At 51.2% G+C, this 22,527-nt stretch overlaps 1 protein-coding gene across 1 annotated transcript in view; it reads left to right on the top strand.

The window, feature by feature from the left end:
* The window catches only part of SH2D4A (SH2 domain containing 4A), a 62,246-nt gene extending 51,759 nt beyond the window's left edge, over positions 1–10,487 (top strand). The window contains 2 exon segments of the mRNA XM_027529976.1: positions 8,936–9,156; positions 10,030–10,487. Of these exon segments, the coding sequence (XP_027385777.1) occupies positions 8,936–9,156; positions 10,030–10,122 (314 nt within the window). The 3' untranslated portion in view covers positions 10,123–10,487.
* Positions 10,488–22,527: the final 12,040 nt, after the last annotated feature.

Genomic DNA, 22,527 nt, shown 5'->3' with positions numbered 1-22,527 from the left:
GGAGACTCGGGTTCGATCCCTGGGTCAGGAAGATCCTCTGGAGAAGGAAATGGCAGCCCACTCCAGTACCCTTGCCTGGAAAATCCCATGGACGGAGGAGCCTGGTAAGCTACTGTCCATGGGGTCGCAAAGAGTTGGACACGACTGAGCGACTTCACTTGTCCTTGCTAAGTCTAGAGCCCAGGAGGTCACCCCAGAAGGCAGCAATAATCTGGAAGGACCAAAGGAGAGCCACCCTGCAAACAGGGAATGAAGTTGCTTGCAATCATCCCAGGCAGTTACGGTTGCGTGTGGGGTCAGCAGGGAGGGTGTGGAGAGACGGCAGTGTGTGCTGCGGTTGCTGAACAGTGCTGTCGCTTTCTTAGGTTTATAATCTGAGTATTGTAGTCCGTTTGGTTTTGTTTCCTCAAGAAGGATTGTCTTCTTCTCTCTCTGTCCTCACCACTTACCTCCTCTCACGCATGAGTGTTCAGGACTGTCTTGATCATCAAGTACGATCCGTGTTTTTATCCATCTCATTCTCCCGAGTAGCCACCCTGTTACAGCACCTTCTGGTCTGGGCTGTTGGTGCAGTTGGCGATAAGTGTTGAGAAGCCCTCTTGGCTAACTTGACACCCCGCTGAACATGGCCATTTCACTCATCCTGTCTCTTGCTATGGGTCCCCAAAGTAGGTAGGTATATAATTAACTGTACTCACTTTTTGAAGAAAAGGGCTGGGGAACAAGTAAAACTGAAGTTGGAAGGTCCATCCATCACCCCACAGACCCATTTCTTCACTCTGTCCATCAGCATTTTCCTACTTCTGTGAAACATTCAGCAGTGTCAGGAGCTTAGGAGCCAGCAGAGGCTGTGAGTGGGAAGACGGGAAAAAGATGGAAGGAAATGCACAAACAGATTTCTGATTTGGGAGATCTCTAATTGCTTCTGTTGTTGTTAGAGAATTCACATGCTTGCTTCATGCATCAATAGTTGATCATTATTCCTCTGAAAGGTAATTCACACTTCCTTATCCAAATATGGAAGTGATTAGACGGTTGATTAAATATTTCCACCTGATTTATTTCTTTTAAACGTCTTTGCTTTTGTGGCATATGATCAAACCTGCTCTCCAAATGCTTTACATTTTTAAAAACCTTTGTATTTTAAGCTACTTAAAAAGTAAATCCCTTTAACATCTACAGGATACCAACACAGTTCATACCACAGCTATTTTGATTGCTTCCATTTTTCCTGCATAGCTCAGTCATGTCCGACTCTTTGTGATCCTGTGGACTGTAGTCCGCCAGGCTCCTCTGTCCATGGGGATTCTCCAGGCAAGAATACTGGAGCAGATAGCCATGCCCTCCTCCAGGGGATCTTCCTCACCCAGAGATCGAACCCAGGTCTCCCACATTGCAGGCAGATTCTTTACCATCTGAGCCACCAAGGAAAGCCCAAGAATACTAGAGTGGGTAGCCTATCCCTTCTCCAGGGGAACCTCCTGACCGAGGAATTGAACCAAGGTCTCCTGCCTTGAAGGTGGATTCTTTACCAGCTGAGTTACCCGGGAAGCCCCTCCATTTTTGATACACCCTTCAAATCTTCATTCTCCAAGGGGGTTAAATCGTATCCATTTCTCTGGAGGCAGTTACTCTCTCAAACCTAGGTTCCCTGGAGAGAAGTGTCCAGGAAGAGTCCTGTGTCTTTGTCCTCCCAGTGTTACTGAGTCCAAGCTGGCTGCTCGCCACGTGATAGGCCAGCACATTATTAGATAAAGTGTTGGGACATGGAATAGTAACTTTATTTGGAAAGCCAGAAGATCAAGAAGATGGTGGACAAATGTTCCATAGAAGCATCTTCCCCAAGTAAAAATTCAGGCTTCTTTTATACTAAAAGGGGAGGGAGGTATGGTTGGCTGATGCAAACTTCTTGGTATTGGAATCCTTTGTTCTTGCAGCTGTCTCCGTAGGTCAGGTCATAATGTTCCTGTAAACCTCCAAAGAGACAAATGTTATTCTCTGTTTTGCAACTTTTTATCTCTGTGTGAATGTAAAAGAGTTATACCCTTAAAAGGTCAGAGGCTTGAGAATGGGCTTCCTGTATATTTCAGGCTATGGGTAACATTCTTTCTAGAAAAGGTGCAGAACCCAGCATGACTCAGCACAGGCCACAGGGCACAAAAGTTAGATAGAAAAAAGAAATGGATGCAACATGGAGTCAGTCTTGCTCTTCCCAGTTACTCTTCACTGCGCCACCCAGGCTCCGTCAGCACAGTCCTCCAGGGCAGACTGTGTATACCTGGAGGGGTTGCATTGAGAAAGTCTCACAGAAGCCTCCCAAGATTTCTTTCAGGCTAAAACCTTAATGAACCTGGACCCTGGCACCCTTAAGTGATGATCTGTCTTCCAGCCATTTTCCTGAGGCTTGGAGATTTCTTACTTGTGGGGCCATCAAAATTCTGCCCATCTCTCACAAAGGGATTTTCAAGCTTTGTCTTGACTTACACACAAAGACTGATGGGTGTGACTTTCCAAAATCACCCTAATGTATCCACCCTGCCTCACCTACACCTGTGATTCATCTCTCTCATGGAGTGGGAGAGGCTGTGGCTGGCAGCAGGAGGATCTGGGTGCCTGTGTGTGATAGGGAAGGGCACTGGAGGCCTTGACCTTGGGAGGCCCCAGCAGAGCCTGAGCCGCGAGCCCGAGGACTCCCCTCCGCTCAGCACTGAAGCTTCATCTGCACTGCGGCCTCAGAGCACTTTGTCCACGTTACTCTCCGCAGCGCTCCGCTGTGCCTGCCTAGCCTTAGCTAGTTCTGAACTAACCAAAGATGAAGATAAAGGCGTGAAAGCCAGAGTACTCCTACAGATTTGAGAAGCGCTGGCTTCTCTGCAGCGAATACTACACAATTGCCTGGGAGACCCTGACTTTTTTCAGACATTACCCCGTGCAGCAAACTTGCTGCAAAACTCTTAGCATCTTTTTCCACTATGTTGAGAGGAGTTCATGAACCTCAAAGCCCTCCCTTGGGTTTTTCAGATGCTGCTGTGGGGTCCTTGCCCTGATGCTGCCGGCCATCACTGCCTGCCTGTGCCGGGAGCCCTGCACTTCTCATTACTGATGCCCGGGGGCTCCAGGCTTGTGGTTCCCGCTGTGTTCTTGGAGGGGCCTGAGAGGCGAGACAGAGGGGAGCGGGTGGGTCCTGCTAAGGAGAGCGGCTCTGCTGGAGGGTTTTACTTGGGATATTTTACATGGATATTAAATCCACGCTTTTGCTGTCACACTTTCTTCGTTGTCACATGCCCGTGTCCTGGATTTCTGCTGTCACCGTCAGAGCAGGCTGGACACTGCTCCTTGACGCTGGTGGCGGGGAGAGTGGGGAGAGGCGCCAGCTTGCTGGTGACAAGTGCGTCCCCGGGGCCATGCTGCCTGCACCCAGCTCCCCGTCCCCCACCAGCCGGCTGCGTGGCCTCAGCAAGTCGCACGACTCCTGCACTTGCCTGTCATCTGTCCGGATAATCCATTACCTGCCTCCCAGGGCTGGTCGGAAAACTCGGTGAGGTGTAACGCAACGTACTCAGAACCGTGTGTGATGCACGCTCAGGCACCTTCAGTAAGTGTTGGCCATTAAGGTGATGAAGTGAGAACACATGATGTCATTTTAATCTTTGAATTCCTAGGGAAACATTATGAATAATATTTTAAGAGCTCTGACCACTTTTCCTCATCCCTAAGGTACCTGAGCCCTGGCAGCTCAGCTGGTATAAAGAATCTGCCTGAGTGCAGGAGATCCCAGTTCGATTCCTGGGCCAGGAATCCCCTGCAGGAGGGCACGGCAACCCACTCCAGTCTTCTTGCCTGGAGAATCCCACGGACAGAGGAGCCTGGCGGGCTACAGTCCATGGGGTCTCAGAGAGTCGGACACGACTAAGAGACTAACACTTGAACTTCCAAGGTGCCTGAGTGCTCAAGGGTACATGTCAGCATCGTGTGGGTCTCCTTCTAGGCAGAGGACCAGGGCAGGACCCAGAGCCTCTCTGAACCTGTGTCCCGTACGTGCTGAAGGATCAGAGGGTGAGGTAGGGAGAGCTCTCTCCCGACTGTGACTCGCCAGGGTTGACGTGTACGCTCTCAGTCTGCAGGGTTCTGCTTGGAAACACCTCCGGCTTTTCTCTCGTCCACCCGGCCCTGGGCAGGTGGCAGTGCGGGGCTCTGAGGTCACCCTGAAGCAGAGCTGTGTTCCATCCAGAACGTCGACCTGGTGCCATGCCCTCTGCACCACCATCTGGGGCAGAGAACATGGGAAAGATGACAAGAGGAGAGGTTGAGACAGCACCGGGATCTCCACCACCCCAGCAGACCCCATGAGATCAGGGAGCCCCGAAGGCGCCGGCTGGGGCTTCTTTATCCACGACCGCCGAACTCTGAGCTGAGGGGGTCATAGGGGTCACGGTGCATCGTCTCCACACATAGGGACTGCAGCCGGTAATCACTGAGAAACACATCTTCTTTAGGCTGCCCAAGTAGGAAACGACACCTCTTTGTGAAATCAATCTCATTTTAAATTCTCAGCCAACTCCAGGAAAGTTTCATGAGCCCGGTGGGTTGGGCTCAGCCAAGCCCTGAGCAGGAGCCTGAAACCACCACTAACTTGTCCTGTAGCTTCGGGTGCCTACCCTTCTTTCTCAGCTTTCCCATGTGTAAAACGGCCATCGCTTGCTCGCTCGCTTAGTCGCTCAGTCATGTCTGACTCTTTGCGACCCTATGCACTGTAGCCCGCCAGGCTCCTCTGTCCGTGGGATTCTCCAGGCAAGAATACTGCAGGGGGCAGCCATCTCCTTCTCCAGGGGATCTTCCCAACTCAGGGATCGAACCCAGGTCTCCTGTGTTGCAGGCAGATTCTTTACCATCTGAGCCACCAGGGAAGACCCCCAAATGGCCATGCTGCTGCTTATTCTAAACCTGTTTGGGGAAGAAACACAATGAGTAGGAGTCTCTGGAGCCCGACACGCCTGCCAGGGGCAGGTGTTCTGGAGGGTGGGTGCGAGCTTGGCTTCTCTGGTCTGGCATTTGGTTCCGGCCTGCGCTCCAGACCCACCTTGGGACCTCTGAGATGCGGGCCTTCCCCTCTGTGCTTGGTGGACCGTGACAGCACCTCTTCTCCAGGCCTCAGTGAGGATCAGATAAGGGAATGCCCATCTGGGGGAGGGCCAGGCAGACGTGAAGAGCTCTCAGTGCTGTTGTTACTGAGTTCTCATTCGTTTGGTTATTAAACACGGCTTGGCCAGGTGCTGGAAGCAGGGCACACAGGTGTGCGTGTGACTCAGGCCTGGGGGTACCTCGGAGAAACACGAGGGCACCCCTGGTCCCTGTTATCAGCTCTCAGCCTAGTGGCAGTGGGTGCTAGGGTTGTCCTGGAGAGGGACGTTTCTCACTTGACTGTGAGCGAGGTATGTGCTAGACCTTTCCCGGGCGTCTTCCGGGTAGCAGTTCCCGAGGGTGTGAAGATAAACTAGGAGCAGTTGTTGCTCACGAGGAGGCGGGGCGGGGAGAGACTGCAGGGCATGCCAGGGTCCTTTCCAGAGCTGTGGACCGTGCTGGCTGGGTGGAGGTGGGGCTGAGTGAGCCATTGGAGAGGCCGGAGGGAGGCAGCCTGGGGGGTCACGGCCTCAGCGGGGACTGGAGGAAGACCACTGTCTGTACTAGAACCAATTTCTTAGCGTCACGCCCTGGGCAGGGGTCCCCCGGTGATTAGCGTCTGATGCTGGACTTCAGTTTTGCGTGCAACAGCCCCCTTTGCAGGCAGACCAAGCTCGCTGCTTGGCCGTGACCTCAGCCAGACCTCCCTGGAGGCCCCCGCTGCCCTCGATGACATCGGAAGAAACTGCATGTCGACCTGTGTCATCAGATGCCCCGAGAGCTCGTGACCTTCAGGAACGCCAACCCTGCGGTGAAGCGAATGAGCAAAGCCTGGTCCCCGCGGCGCTCACCTTCTGCACCTGCCGTGGGCGCCACCGAGGGGAGAGGGGCCCCGCGCTGCTGGAGCCGAGGCCGAGCCGGAGTTTGTGCACACTGAGAACAGCTACAGGGGCTCGCGGACGGTCTGATTTGCAGCTACTCTATGACCTGACTTGAGGAGGAATTTGTCTCATTCTGGTTATAATAATCTTCCAGAATGGCTTTTGTTCTAGGAATCGGACTCCATCATGCTGAAATCCAGATATTATAAATGATGACATCTGTACCGTCTGTTGAAGTCACTTGGAATTTCAGAGTCAGCCTGTCAGGGAGGGGAGAGAAATCTTTCCAGGATGAAGTCACTGAGCAATCCCCCTGGTTTTAGACAGCGTAAGACCCAGAGTCTTCACACTGCAGCCCCTGCAGGCCCTGGGCAGGCTGGTCACCAGTGGCCTGGGTTCAGCCTCCAATGCCCACAGTGGGACTGGGTGTGTAGAAGGTGAAACAGGCAGGAAGGAGCAGTCGCCGTGGGGATGCTCACCTGGGCATTAGTTGGGCGCCTGACGCAGACACCCGGCAGCAACCCCAGGGGCTCCTCAGAGTCGCAATGCCTGCTGTGTCCAGCACCTTAGTCTCATCGGGAAAGGGCAGGAAGGCGACTGGACTGGACTCAGCGGCCTGCGGGGCAGGGTCCTGGCAGAGCCGGGACCCCAGAGGAGAGGCCGCCTGCTTCTTCCCTCATAGACGCGTTTCCTGTCCATGAGGGGATGGCTGCAGGCCCTGCCATCACCCCGCGTCACCCTAGCGCTGAGCCCCCACACCCAGACGTGCGGGTTTGGGCCCTGCAGGGTAGACGGGGCTGGACGGGGCCTGGGGACTGTGTGATCTCTAATTCTCCCTTCTCAAAGGTTTACTTACAGAAAAGAACAGAAGTGGTTTCATTTGACGTTTTACTTTGGATCCTTAGGTTTAATTCTCTATTAACTTTACTAACTTTAGTCTTATCGAACTAAGGAGCTGTGATAATCCATTGCCTTTTCACCAGGAGGCCTTTTGGATTTCTCCCTAATCGTAATACTGAGTGTCAGCATGGAAGAGGAGGGAGGTTCCATCTGCTGACGCGGGAAATGCTGCTCTCTGCCCAGAGCTCAGAGCAGCTCACCATCCTGCCAGCACGTGTCTGCACACTTCCTCTCTGTCTTATCATGTCGTGGGCTCACCTGAAGAATTACAGATGAGGAGGAGCAAGAAGGGAAACCGGGAGCACGGGTCAGACCTCAGGAGTGTGGACTAATTGGGGGGAAAGGCTGGTCTTGAATTACTGTGAATTCATGAGGCATCCTGGAGAAGACAATGGCACCCCACTCCAGTACTCTTGTCTGGAAAATCCCATGGACGTAGGAGCCTGGTGGGCTGCAGTCCATGGGGTTGCAAAGAGTCGGACACGACTGAGCGACTTCACTTTCACTTTTCACTTTCATGCTTTGGAGAATGAAATGGCAACCCACTCCAGTGTTCTTGCCTGGAGAATCCCATGGATGGGGGAACCTGGTGGGCTGCCATCTATGGGGTCGCACAGAGTCGGACATGACTGAAGCGACTTAGCAGCAGCAGCAGCAGCAGCATGAGACATCCAAACTATGCATATGGAGCATAACACGTGTGTGTGTGTGTGTGTGTGTGTGTGTGTATGAAGAGTGGCGTCCTTTTGAATATCCATGAAGACACAAATAGATAGTATGCATATATACACGTGGGGCTTCCCTGGTAGTTCAGCTGGTAAAGAATCCGCCTGCAATGCAGGAGGCCTCGGTTCAACTTCTGGGTTGGGAAGATCCGCTGGAGAAGGGACAGGCTACCCACTCCAGTATTCTTGGGCTTCCCTGGTGGCACAGACAGTAAAGAATCCACCCGCAATGCAGGAGATCTGGGTTCGATCGCTGGGTTGGGAAGATCCCCTGGAGGAGGGCGTGGCAACCCACTCCAGTATTCTTGCCTGGAGAATCCCATGGACAGAGGAGCCTGTGGGCTACAGTCCACAGGGTCACAAAGAGTCGGACACAACTGAGCAACTAAGCACAGCACAAAAACACACATACGTGTGTATGCCTGCCATCTCTTGCTTCATTCCTTTAAATGAAGCCTCATTTAGGAGTAGTCGCAGCAGAGGACACTGTCACTAACTCGCTGACACCTGGTCAGGGTGCCCGCCTTTGGCACTGCCAGCCTTTGGCACTGGATCACTGTCTGTAGTGAGGCTGTTCTGTGCGTGGGGGGAGGTTTGGCAGCATCCCCGCCTCCATGCACTGGAGGAGACTGGAGCCACCTCACCCCCCAGCCCCAGTGTCTGAGACGTTTCCAGACATTTCTCCGGCGAGAACTCCTGCTCCAGATCTCGTAGGATCATTCCCAGGCCCCAGGGTCCCCATCAGTCAACTTGGGAGATCTGACCCTCCCAGGATGACCATCTAGGAGGTCATACCACTCAGAAGCCACATGACGACCATGCTTGTCACTGGGTGTGCACGTGGAAACGTGTTCTGAGGAGCGAGCGCTCCATTCGTACTGCATACGTGCCAAGTCGCTTCAGCAGGGCCCAACTCTTTGCGACCCTATAGACTGTAGCCCACCAGGCTCCTCTGTCCATGGGGATTCTCCAGGCAAGAATACTGGAGTGGGTTGCCATGCCCTCCTCCAGGGAATCTTCCCCACCCAGGGATCAAACCCAGGTCTCTTATGCCTCCTGCATTGGCAGGCGGGTTCTTTACCTCCGCACTGCCCTGGGAAGCCCAAATTTGTACCACACATTTGCTTATGGAACCTACCCCATCCCAGGTACCAAATACCAGAAGACAAACCACACTACTGCTCCAAGAAAACCCAATGTGGATTTAGGGCAGCTCAGGTCGTTACTGGCTTTATCCACACGGCTGTGTTTAGCAGGGGGAAGCTTTGGAAATGATGTGGCTGAAACCCCTGCCCTTCTTTCCTGCAGGAATCCTCACCGTAAATAGAGCGAATGAGCTTCTGAGCACCTGCGTGCCGGGCAGCTTTCTGATCCGGGTCAACGAGAAGGTCAAGGGCTACACCTTGTCCTACCAGTCCGAGGACGGCTGCAAACACTTCCTCATAGATGCCTCCTCAGACTCATACAGCTTCCTGGGCGTGGACCAGCTGCAGCACGCCAGCCTGGCCGAGCTGGTGGAGTACCACAAGGTGAGGGCCTGCGCACGCTTCATTCGCTTGGCGACGGGTGTCCTGCAGCTGCCCTGACGGTGAAAGGCAGCTGCTCGGAAAAGAACGGAGACGAGCAGTGGGAGATCAGCCCCCCGCTTCGATAATTCCTCCCGATAATGGTGCTCATGCTCAATCGTGTCCTACTCTCTGTGACACTATGGACTGTAGCCCGCCAGGCTCCTCTGTCCGTGGGATTCTCCGGGCAAGAATACTGGAGTGGGTTGACATTTCTTCTTCCAGGGGATCTTCCCGACCCAGGGAATGAACCCACATCTCCTCCACCTCCTGCATTAGCAGGCGCATTCTTTTAACCGCTGAGCCATGTGGGTAACCTTCCCAATAACAAGGATTGTTAATTGCATTTCCTTTATCACTGAACCTGGTCCCTCCTCATATACTCAGGGAGAACCCAGTGGGGCAGAGAATGCACGAGATGATGCAAAATCTGTGCAGTCCGATTACATCTGAGAACACTTTTTCTTAAGTATAGCTGATTTACAGTGTTGTGCTAATTACTGCTGTACAGCAGAGTAATCCCATTATATATGTACACACAGACACATTCTTTTTTAAAAATACATTCTTTTCCATATGAGAACACCCTTAAGTGAGAGCACAAGCCTGGGAAGGAGGGAGACCACGGGGCAGCTTGTGGACAAAAAATCTCTCTTTCGGGGTTGCCTAAGCCAAGAAAGCTTAGTGTAAAGCGAGGGGAGACCAGAAGCTGTGTGCTCCGGCAAGGCATGAAGGGCTTCTTATGAAAGTGTCCTGTAAATAAGACGTGGGAGCCTGGGCTGATGCCCCTGCTGCTCTCGGGGGGCTGCAGCCTGACCTGTACTGTCTCCCTCACAGGAGGAGCCCATCACCTCCCTGGGGAAGGAGCTCCTTCTGTACCCCTGCGGTCAGCAGCGAGAGCCACCTGACTACCTGGAGCTGTTTGAGTGACAGCCCTGCAGCCAGCAGACCCCGCGGCACACACATGAGAAGCCTCGGCGAGCAGACCCCGACCAAGTGAAAGGACCCTTGAGGTCCCATGAAGATCTCTGCACGTGTGCTGGAGTTTCACGCCAAGAGGGAATCACCTCCTCCATGCCATACATGCTCCAGCAGTAAAGGGAGACGAACCCGCAATTCCACAGCTCCTAACACGAAGGCCACGACACTGACGACATGTAAAACAGACCAAGAAACCGGTACCTCGTAGGACTTAAGCGCGAGTGAAATCGCTTTGGTTGTGTCCGACTCTGTGCGACCCCATGGACTGTAGCCCATCAGGCTCCTCTGTCCATGGGGTTCTCCAGGTGAGGATACTGGAGTGGGTTGCCATGCTCTCCTCCAGGGGATCTTCCCGATCCGGGGATCAAACCCGCATCTCTTACATCTTCGGCATCAGCAAGTGTGTTCTTTACCACTAGCGCCACCTGGGAAGCTGGTCGGAATAAAGGGACACCTCAAAACCAGACTCTCCCACGGCCTCACGGGAAGGTCTCAGGCTCCTGTTCAGGTGAGGTTCAGGTGGCATTGGGGGCTGAGCCGACCACTCCCACCCACCTCACTGGGCGTGTGGCAGCCAGGGTGAGGGACACACAGGGAGCACGAGCTGGAGATGGGGTGAACTGAATGCAGCATTTGAAGGTGTCAGAAGAGGGGCTTCACGTGGACAGAAATACTCTGGGCGAGGGCAGGAGGCAACGGACCGTGTGTGAGGTTGTTTCCCAGCTCTTGGGGAGCAGGCAGGGCTCCACCCAGGACAGAGAAGGGGGAAGCCCCACGCGTGACTGGTGTTGGCAGACGGAGCAGGGCATTTGAGGAAGCGCCATGGCACCGCGTGTCCTGAGATGAGACCCCCCGCACCCTGCACCTGAACCTGACCTTATTTGAAAACAGGGTCTCTGGGGCTGAGGTCAGACCAGATGAGGGTGGGCCCAGGGCCGACGGCTGGTGTTCTGACAAGGAGGGGGGCTCTGGAAGCGGAGGCACACGAGGCGGAGTCGTGAGTGAGGAGCTGCAAACCCGGGGACACGGGGGCCTGCAGGGCGGCTGGAGCCCCCCTCCCCAGGGCCTGGGGAGCACCTCAGCTTCAGACTCCTAGCCTCCAGAACTATGATGCAATAAATGTCCCTTTTCATAAGCCACTGAGTTTATGGTAATTTATTACGGGAGAGCCCCAGGAAACGAATACAGACGTTTACGTCGTCACAGACGCTGACACGCACTGTGTACCCGTGGTCACTATTCAGCATGCCCGCCTCCTAACAAAGGGAGAGCGGGATAACCCAGGGGATAACCTCCCCTGGCAATTATGGCAGATGTACTGGGTCAGGCGCCTCCTGCCCCACTGAGCCCATCCCAGCCTCCAGCAGCTCCTGGATGAGCCCCAGAGAGATCGTCCCGGGAGAGGGGGCCCTGACTGATAACTCCGGGCCTGACTCTTGGGGCAGCTGTTCTCACTGTTCAGCCTGCCCATCTCCTAACGAAGGGAAAGCAGGAGATAACCTCCCCTGGCAATTCTGGCAGATGTACTGGGTCAGGCGTCTCCTGCCCCACTGAGCCTACCCGAGCCTCCAGCGGCTTCTGGATGAGCCCTAGCAAGATCGTCCTGGGAGAGGGGGCCCTGACTTGTACTCTGGGCCTGACTCCTGGGGCAGCTGTTCTAAAGGAAGCGTAGGGCTGCAGTAGTCTGTCTGTGAGGGTGTTGGTCATGCAAAACACACCTTGACTGTGTATAGTCAGAGAAGGGGGTGGGGTACATGTGTGTGTGTGAGTATGCACGGGTGTATGTGTGCTGTAATGAGACAGTTTTTAAACAGATTATTGTTAAGTGTTGCTTAAAATGTCCCATGTGGATTCTGTTGTCTGAGAGGTCGTGTCTCTCAGCTTTCATGTCTAATGGTAGTTTTGCAGTCATGACATCACAGAACTGCAGAGACACACAAAGGCCAGGGGTCAGAAACTCCCGTTCCCATCTCTTTCCACCATTAGCTATGTGACCTCAGACAGGTCCCTCTATCTATCTGAACCTCAGTTTTTCACTTCTAATAAAACAAGGTAGGATAACCAGGTCATTATTTATTTTTACCCAGCTCTGAAATCTCGGAGTTCTGAAATGAAGAGAAAAATATCCTATATTCTAATTATGAAGACAGATAAGATGTTGGCATCACCCTCTGCTGACAGTTATTTTGGAGGAAGGAAGTCGTATCCAGAAGCTACCACACTGAGTGGCATCCCACTACACACACATACATGTACCCCACCCTCTTCTCACCCCACATCCCGCTGGAGGAAGACTTGGAAAATAGAGGATGACTGACTGAGCGAACCTGCTATCAGCAGGGGGGCGGATTTGAGTTCATAATCTTACCCTGTTGGCTACTGATACTCAGAACAAGAAACTGTCCAGTGTTTGAGGATAATACGGTCAAGAGTAACGCTTGTTATTCTAAGGGGGAATGTTTTACATAATTCGGCCACTGTTTACAACTCGGTGGGGTTGGAGAAGCCTGAATTCTCATCTCAGCTCTGCAGTTAGACTCCGTCTCCCAGTGTCTGAGCCTGGTTGTGGCTGAAGGCCAGGATGTCCACGCCGGCCTCGTCTCGCCCTCCCGCGGCCTCGGTCCAGCCAGTGCCCACACCTGCCTGCCAAGGCTTCCTGGTCTGGGAGCCTCCCCAGGCCCTGCAACCACCCACCTCGGAGGGACCGTGCCAAATACCGCTCGCTGACGCGTCACTCAGCCCTCCCCCTGGGAGATCCTGGGTCTCCTGCCACCCCAGACCCTCCTCTGCCGCTCCCCCTGCCCCTCCCCCTGCCAGCCCCGGCACCCTCAGCGAACTTCCAGCAAGCCGAGGAGGCTGCACCAGAGTCTGTCTGCCCATCAGCATTGCCAGGAGGCCAAGCGACATGAAGAAGTAAGTTCAGTAGGCTCAAACCTCACATCAAGAAGAGGAAAACACAGGGACACAGAAGAATCCAGAGAAACCAGGGCCCGGCCTGGTCACTCAGGAGCATTTGTACCCCAAACTGCCCTTCTGAGCTAACGCTTTGGAATTGACCATCCTGTTAGTAGAGGGTCATGGCTGCTGTGGCACCAGGGCTGTTTTTAGATTGAAAACAATTTTTGTCTATTTTTTTGCAATTGCGGCCTCTGCAGAGGCAGCTTCCTTCACGCACACGCATCCTAACACAGCTTACAGCCTCACACACGCACCCAGGACTCCTGCCCCTGGCGCACAGGGAGGACAAGCAGTGACGTGCAGGGCGTGCTCAGAGGCGTCTTCAAGGGGCCTCTCGCTTTCATTCTGTCAAGAACTTGGTAAAGGTTTTCCTTCCAGACTGCACTGCACAAGGATTTTGTTTCAGAACCTAATTCAGTCCAGTTCAGTCACTCAGTCGTGTCGGACTCTTTGTGACCCCGTGGACCACAGCATGCCAGGAACCTAAGTTTTCTACAATTGTATCTTTAAACCCTTCTGTTTGAATTGCGTGTCCCCACCCTGAGGAGGAGCTGTGCATCTCGCTTTTGATGTCCATCCCTTGCTTCTACGGTTATAATCTCCTCCTCACTGTTCGCCCATCTCTAACCCCTTCCTTGTATTTCAGGAGAACTGCCCACTCTTTCCCTCTCACTCACAGACTACATGCTCTGCAGTGTGAATTCTGCTCGTGGGCAGCCTTTAGCATGGATGTTAGTACTTCCGTTCCCACTCCACTGGCTCTGCCTTTTCATCCCCCTGTTCAGGGAGCTTTAGACGCCCTGCTGCTGCCCCAGACTGAAAGCCACCAGAAGGCCTCAATGGTAAAGCTGCCCTCTTGTTTGTGGGTGGTGAAAACACATTATTTGGTAAGGAGGCAGCCTGATACAGCAGAAAGCCCAGCAGGTCTGGGTTTGGATCCTGGCTACTTCTTTAACCAACAGTGTGGAATCTTCAGCTTCGTGTCTGAAACAGGAGTTTCTAAAGTCACACTGCAGGGTTCTGAGGCTTAGAAAAGAAATGTGTAAAGTGCATGGACCACGTATAATGTGTGAAGCCCTCCACAATGGCAGTCATCCGGTGGGTCCTGCATCCAGAATCCACCTCCCCCTTTATCAGCTCAGCTCAGACAACCAGCAGGCTGTGTACCCTAATGGCCCATCCAATTTCTGGGATGAATTGAGGGGGAAAGGGGATCTTAAGGAGAGGGATCTGATGAGGAATCACAGAATGTACCAGCCAGTTGACTTGCAGAGAAATGGCTTGGTTAGTTTGGGTTTGAAAGGGAATTCTCTGCTGCCTCATTTTTTACATCCCCCAAGTGAGCAATCACCTAGCTTTTACCCCAAAGCTGGCCCTTGACAAGCGGATTCAGCTGTAATATAGTTTGATATCAGGGAGTGTATGCCTCTAGCTTTGTTCCTCGGTTTCAAGATTGCTTTGGTTATTTGGTGTTTTTTTGTTTGTTTGTTTGCCTTTTGAAAAATACCATTGGGATTTTGATAGGGATTACACTGACTCTGTAGATTGCCTTGGGTAATAGGGACATTTTAGCAACATTAATTCTTCAGTCCATGGACACAGACTGTATTTACATTTATTTATGTCCTCTTCAATGTCTTTCATTAATGTCTTATAGTTTCCAATATACAGGTGTTTCACGTCCTTGGTTAAATTTATTCCTAGGTGTTTTACTCTTTTTGATACAATTGTAAATAGGATTGTTTTCTTAATTTCTCTGATAGTTTTCTGGTAGTTTCTTAATCTCTCTTAAGATAGTTATTAGCGTATAAAACACAACTGACTTCTGCATGCTAACTTTGCACCCTGCAACTTTACTAAATCCGTTTATGAGTTCTAACAGTTATTTTGGTGGAATATCTAGGGTTTATATATAGTACTATGTCATCCGAAAATGGCAGTTTTGCTTTTTCCTTTCACATTTGGGTTCCTTTCCTTATTGTTTTAAGACTTCCAATACTATGCTGTGTAAAAGTGGCAAAAGTGGGCATCATTGTCTTTTTCCTGATCTCAGAGGAAATGCTTTCAGCTTTTCATCACTGAGTATGATATTAGCTATGGGCTTATCATATATGGCCTTTATTATATTGAGGTATAGTCCCTCTATATCCACTTTGCCAATAGTTTTTATCATAAATGGGAGGTTGAATTTTGTCAGATGCTTTTTTTATAGCTATTGAGTTGACTATATGATTTTTATCCTCCTTTTTGTTAATATGGTGTATCACTTTGAATGATTTGCAGATATTGAAGCATCTTTGCATCCCTGGAATAAGTTCCATTCGGTCACAGTGTATGATCTTTTTAATGTACTGTTGAATTTGATTTACTAATATTTTGTTGAGGATTTTTGCATCTAATGTTCATCGGACATATTGGCCTGTGTGTGTGTGTGTGTGTGTGTGTGTGTGTTCAGTTGCTTCAGTCGTGAACACCTCTTTGTGACCCTATGGACTGTAGCCCACCAGACTCCTCTGTCCATGAGATTCTCCAGGCAAGAATGCTGGAGTGGGTTGCCGTGCCCTCCTTCAGGGGGTCTTCCCGACCCAGGGGTTGAACACCTCTCCTGCTGTGCAGGTGGACTCTCTATCACTGGGGAAACCATACTGACCTGTAACTTTTTTTTGTGGCATTCTTGTCTCATGTTGGTATCAGGTAATGCTGACCTTGTAAAATGTGTTCGGAAGAGCTCCCCTTTCTTCTGTTTTTTCAAAGTTCAAAAAGGATTGGTATTAATTCTTCTTTGGATATTTGGTAGAATTCACTGGTGAATCCGTTTGGTCCTGGATTTTTGTTTGTTGGGAGGTTTTGATTACTGACTCAATCTCTGTTAATCACCCTGTTCAAATGTTCTGTTTCATCATGAATCCGTTTTGGTAGGTTATATGTTTCTAGGAATCTATTTATTTCTTCTATATTGCCCAGTTTGTTGGCACATAATTATTCACAGTAGTCTCTTGTGATCCTCTGTATTTTAACCTATCAGTTGTAATTTCTCCTCTTTCATTTCTGATTTTATCTGAGTCCTCTCTCTTCCTGGAGAGGCTAGCTATGGTTGGTCTATTTTGTTGATTTTTCCATAAGCCAGCTCTTAATGTGACTGACCTTTTCTATTGTCTTTTTTTCTTTTGGTCTCTTTCATTTATTTCCATTCTGATCTTTGTTATTTCCTTCTTTTTACTAACCTTAAACTTCATCCTTCTTTTTCTAGTTCCTTGAGGTGTAAAGTGTGGCTGCTATTTTGAAGCTTTTCTTGTTTCTTGAGGTGAGCATTTATTGCTATGAACTTCTTTCTTTGAACCGCCTTTACCACACCCCATAAATTTTAGTATCTTACACCTCTGCTTTTGTCTCAAAATATTTTTTAAATCTCTCTTTCGATTTCTTCTTTGGCCCAGCAGTTACTCAGTAGTATGCTGCTTAATTGCCACATATTTGTGATTTTCCAGTTCTCTTCATTTAATTGATTTCTAGTTTCATACTTTTGTCATCAGAAAAGATCCTTTATATGATTTCAACCCTCATAAATGTATCAAGAAACAGGTTTAGTGGGGTTTGTCTTTAATTTCCATTCATTTTTCTCATTCTTTTCAAATGAGGTTAGCCATCCCAGCCGGAGAGGTGAGGTCAGCTGTCGTAGATCCGTAATCCCTGGAGCTGGAGGTGGTTTAGGCAGGGGGTCAGTCGTGAGGTTAGAGGCTGTGGGATTCACGACGGAGGCAGGGAGGTGCTGGCAGCGCTGTACTCCGCTGGTTTCAGGCCAATGTGTCTGACCCTCAGGTAGGTGCAGAGTAAGCCCAGTTCATCCAGCGTCCCTGCCCCCACTCAGGTTCTGTCTGCGTGCAGCACCTGCAGGACATCCGCACAGACAACCACCAGCTAAAAAGGCACCCGCTGCGTCTTAGGCAGAGGTCATGAAGGTGGCCCGGCCCTCTCTGAACGTCTGGGTGACGACAGAGGCTGAGACAGCCCGAGGCATCACAGCATCAAGTCATCCCCCCAGCCCCTCCCCTCGGAAGAGCAGCGAGGCAGACACAGCTGGGCACACGGCTGGCTACTTCAGAGGGCATGTGCAGAGGATCAGTAATGCCGAGATGTTCGAAGGCACCTCAGCTGACTGAGAGAAAATTTTCTGTGTTGAAAAAACCACTGTCCAAACCCCCCAACCAACTGGCACAGGCCTGAGCTTTTGGCAGCAACAGCAAAGCACCAAGTCCTGGCAGGAGAAACAGCTTTGAATTCAAGTATAAAGCTAATCAAAATAAGGACCACACATATGACGCATCCTGCCAGCTATTTGATGATGTTAGGAGTAAAACACACCCACTCTTTTAGGAACCGCCCAGGGGCTTCCCAGGTGGCACTAGTGGTAAAGAATCCGCCTGCCAATGCCGGAGACAGACCTGGGCTCGATCCCTGCATCAGGAAGATCCCCTGGCGGAGGAGATGGCCACCCACCCTGGTATTCTTGCCTGGAGAATGCCAGGGACACAGGAGCCTGGCGGGCCACAGTCCATGGGGTCACAAAGAGTCAGACACGACTGAAGCAACTTAGCACACAAGGGCACTCTCTCTGATCAGCCATCCTCAGAAACAATGTCAAATCTTTTCCAAAAAGCAAGAATTCCCACCCCGCCTCCCCTCCAACTCAAGGCCAGCTTTAACACCTTGCGGGCCTACTGGACAACCAGTTTCCGAGGCCTCCAACCCATCCAGTGATGGCCCAGAGCTGGAGGGGGCAGTGGCCGCCTGCTCAGTATCCCTGGGACACCAGTGACCAGTCTCCATCCACTTCCAGGGGAATCCTCAGGTGGGGCTGGAGGCCAGGAGCTGGTCCTGGGAGGAAACATGGGGCCACTCTCTGGTAGGGCCTCCGGGTCAGCTCCCAGCCAATTCTGGGCCTCGGTTTTCTGTACCTGGAAAACGGAAGTAATGAAACGAGCTGCTTTAGACAGTTGTCCTTTAGACAGGTGCCCAGCTATGCTTCAAAAACCTCTATGCCTCTGCCGAGCGGGTCACCAACTCCAAATTCCTGAGCACAGAATTTTAGGAAGAAACTATTCATTGTATTTTACACTCCTAGTAACCCATCTTCAGATGGACCGAAATGGTTTTCAGAACGACAAAAATAAAAGGCAACACTGCATGCATGATGGTCTCATGACGTCTCCTGTGAGACCCACTGTCTGCTTACACCCAAGAGGGCGGGGTGTGCTGGGAAGAACAGCAGACACAGTTGTGAATGTGGAACTGGTATAGGACACGAAAGCCTGCTACGTGTGTGACTGTGAAAGTTGCTCAGTCGTGTCCCACACTTTTCAACCTCAAGGACTGTAGCCTGTCCAGCTCCTCCATCCATGGGATTCTCCAGGCAAGAATACTGGAGTGGAGTGCCATTTCATGACGTGTCCTAATTCCCCAGGCAGTCCTATGATACAAATGTGATTTCATCCATGACCCTGAACGAGGAAACTGGGGTGGAGAGTGTCAGCTTTAAGATCATACGGGCTGGAAGTGAAAGGCCTGAATTTGAATCCAGGTGCGTGGCTGGGAAAGCCTGGATACTGATCGCCATGCTGAACTGAAACAGCAAGTATGGCGCATCCTACCTAAGCAGCTTGCACAAAAGCAGCTCCTGTGGAGACCAGCAGAGGACCGTCCCTGGCTGCTGTGTCTTTCGCTTACGAGAAGAGGGAGGGGCTGTGTTGGTGATGGTTCTCACGAGGATGGTCCACACGTGGCTGATGCACGGGACCTCAGGTTCTACCAGGGACCCTGCTCCAGCAAGGGGACCAAGGCCTGTTCCTGAGAAATTTACATAGAGTCAGGACAGGGGGAGGGGGCAAGGAGGCAGCGTTGGAAGGGACTCCAGACGAGCCCAAGCCTCAGTGCTTCCCTGGCAGCCTTCTTCCTCCTTAGAAGACACTGGTCATCACTGCCAGCCTCTGCTGTCTGAGGCTGAGTGCTGAGTCCCTGAGCATCGTGCTCCAGTGGGGGCATCAACAACCCTGCTTTTATAAATAAGTGTCTTGGGCAGGGAGCTGGGGAGGGTCCTGCTACAGACTGAACGTGCCCACGAGATTCCCAGGTTGAAGCCCTGATGAGATGGTATTTGGAGGTGGAGCCTTTGGGAGGTGCTAGGTCATAAGGGTGGAGCCCCCCAACGGGATTAGTGTCCTTTTAAGAACAGGAAGGGAAGCCAGCCCTCTGTCTGCCCTCGAACACATGAAGACACATGAAAAGTCCTCATTGGTCACGTGGTCTGCCGGTGCTTTGACCGTGGACTTTTCAGCCTCCAGAACCTTGGGACATCAACGTTGGGTGACGAAGCCACCCTGCCTGTGGTGTGTGTTACAGCCCCAGCTAAGACAGACCCGTTCTGCATGTGCTTAACGAGGCTTCTTGCCTCTTGATAACACCCTTTACCTAACTAAGCTTTAAAAAGAAAATGAGAGCCACTCAGTCGTGTCCGACTCTTTACGACCCCATGAACTACAGAGTCCATGGAATTTTCCAGGCCAGAATACTGGAGTGGGTAGCCTTTCCCTTCTCCAGGGGATCTGCCCAACCCAGGCATCGAACCCAGGTCTCCTGCATTGCAGGCGGATTCTTTACCAGCTGAGCCACAAGAGAAGCTTTAAAAAGAGGGATATATATATATATATATATTTGACTTTGCTGTCTCTTCTCTTAGGGCTTGCCTGGTGGCTCAGATGGTAATGAATCTGCCAGCAATGTGAGAGACCCATGGAGAATCCTATGGACAGAGGAGCCTGGCAGGCTACAGTCCATGGGGTTGCAAAGAGTTCTACACAACTGAGCAACTAACACACTTCATCCACCCTCAGCATCTTTCAAAATCCAATTCTCAACATCTGCCTCAGGCACCTGTGCTGTGCCATTCAAATCTGCACAAATGGCTGGTCACCCATGGACTCTGGCCTGGAGGCCCCACTGGGGGATACTCAGGTCACAGGCAGACACACACGCTCCCGCTGCCAGCCTGAAGAGCAGCCTCTGGACCTGGAGGAAGACAGGCTGGAAGGGGCAGGGTCGGCCCCACCAAGCCCGAGACCCACTGGGGAGACAGACCTGGGCCTGAGTCTCCTCCAGGAGCACTGTGTGTGTGGAAATAAGAGGGCCCTCAGAAACCACTCCTCAACTTCTAATCAAAAATGACGAGCAGGGCTTCCTGGTGGCTCAGCGGTAAAGAATCTGCCTGCCAATGCAAGAGACACGTCTCCTGATCTGGGCAGATCCCACGTGCCACAGGGCAGTTAAGCCCAAGCACCACAACAACTGAGCCTATGCTCCAGAGCCCGGGAGCTGCAACTACTGGAGCCCAAGCACCCGAGAGCCCGTGCTCTGCAACGAGACGCCAGCACAAGGAGAAACCATGCACCTAGAGAGGAGACCCCGCAGACCACAACTAGAGAAGCCCGAGCAGCAACCAAGACCCAGCATAGCCAAAACTAAACAGAGAAAAAAAATGTTTTAAAAGAACACGCAGATTGTATTAACTTCCAGGTTTTCCACCAAGGTTCTCCCCTCCTGCTAGATCAGTGCCCCCAAGGGGTCACCTGGAGGTGACATGAGAATGTTAAGGGGTCCCTGGAGTGAGAGGTGCTCCTGTGATGGTGGGAGGAGGGGTCAGGGATGCTGAGTACACAGGACATCCCCGGTCAGGGAATGACCTCCCCCGAAACGCCGCAGAGCCAAGGGGAGTTGGTCGACACTCAGGAAACCCATCTCCAGAAACTAGAGACCTGGTGTTCTGACTTCAAGGAGAAATTGTACCCACAAATCACATTTTATTAGCTGTCCAATGCTGCCTTCCATTCACGTCCTGGGTTTTAATTGGATTTTATGAACTACCAGTACAAATCAGTACAATGCATTTTGTTTTTTTTTACCCACCTGTTGGGGGCCAGAGTGAGGTACTCCGCCCGTGGCAAAGGTCATGAGGAAGGAGGCTCGACATACGCAAAGGCGGGATCGAGCCTCAGGAGTCCCCCTGGAAATCCTTGAGCATCTACCCCCATAACCAGAGCCTGCCTACTTTACTACTTTGTGCTCTCACCTACACCTCTGACTTTACGGGGGGCTGTCCCCCACCACCTCTTTTGGAAAAGGAGTTAACTTAGAGCTCCAGTTAATAATAATTCCTGGGCGTGATAAGAGTGTTTTAACCTACAAACTCCTCTGAAGGTTCTCTGGCCTGCCTGACAGGCTTTTCCGGCCACATGTGATTGCTCACAGCCTCCCAACCGTGAGAGGCATGAGATGCTTTAAACCTTCTAAACACAGGTTCCTTAGAAAAGTTAGAAAACTATTAGTATAAGTATAGTGGGCTGATTAGAAATGTATTGGTGAAGGGTTTTTCATTTGTTGAGCCAATGTTTGTTGCTAAGTCTCCATATCCCCTGCCCTTACACACATTAATGAATATATAGAAGAAATAAGTATTAACCTTTGATATTAATCACGTTAGACCTTAGACTAAGTAAATTCTTTCCTTAACTAAAACCCACTACACCCTCACCCTATAGGAATGTAACTTTATTTGGGTGGTGTCTGTTTTAAGAATAATCACCCCTGGAGAAATAAGTGTTCTGGTTGACTGACTGTTGTCACAAGGAGAGGGTCGTAAATTGTCAGCAGGCCCCCCCTGGCCAGAAGATGATGTAACACCCCTAAGACCTCTGTATACATTTGTATGAAGCACCTGACTTTAATAAAAGTCAGGACTGCTGTCCCCACGTGACTTTTGTATAACATCTCAGTGTATAAAAACAGACTCTGGAAAATAAAGAATGGGGATCAGTTTCTCGAAATACTGGTCTCCCCATGTCTCTCTCTCTCTCACTCTGGCTGAGTCTCCATCTGGAGCGCGGAACCCACCAAGCTTACTAATTTTGCCTGGGCTTCTAAGATCCGACCGGGGAGGCCTCAGTGTCTCCTCTCCTTCGGGAGAACGGAAGGACGCCTGCGGCCTACGTAAGTGGTGCAAGCTTCTTGTCTTGAAGTTTTATTGGTCTCCCGCGTAAACCAAGCTACTCAGCCTCTTTTCTCCACTGAATTTTCCTACTGAGCTATCCTTATTCTATTACTCTTTATATCTTTAATTAATATCTAATTGAAGCTATTGTATCCTGACCCTCGCCGACGCCATCCCCGCTTCGAATACCCTGGATCAGCCGGGGCTGGACCCCAGCACACCAACAGCTTGACTGTTCTTGGAGCTTTTAAACAATGAGTTGATTGTGGGCAAACAGAAGGCAAGGCACATGAGAGATAATTAGCTTCTGTATCTGGTGCTGGCTAATAAGTAAATAATTTTCACATAAACATAGAAAC

This window comes from Bos indicus x Bos taurus, chromosome 27 (assembly GCF_003369695.1).
Source record: "Bos indicus x Bos taurus breed Angus x Brahman F1 hybrid chromosome 27, Bos_hybrid_MaternalHap_v2.0, whole genome shotgun sequence".
NCBI lineage: Eukaryota > Metazoa > Chordata > Mammalia > Artiodactyla > Bovidae > Bos > Bos indicus x Bos taurus.
This window is presented reverse-complemented; position numbering and strand designations above follow the sequence as displayed.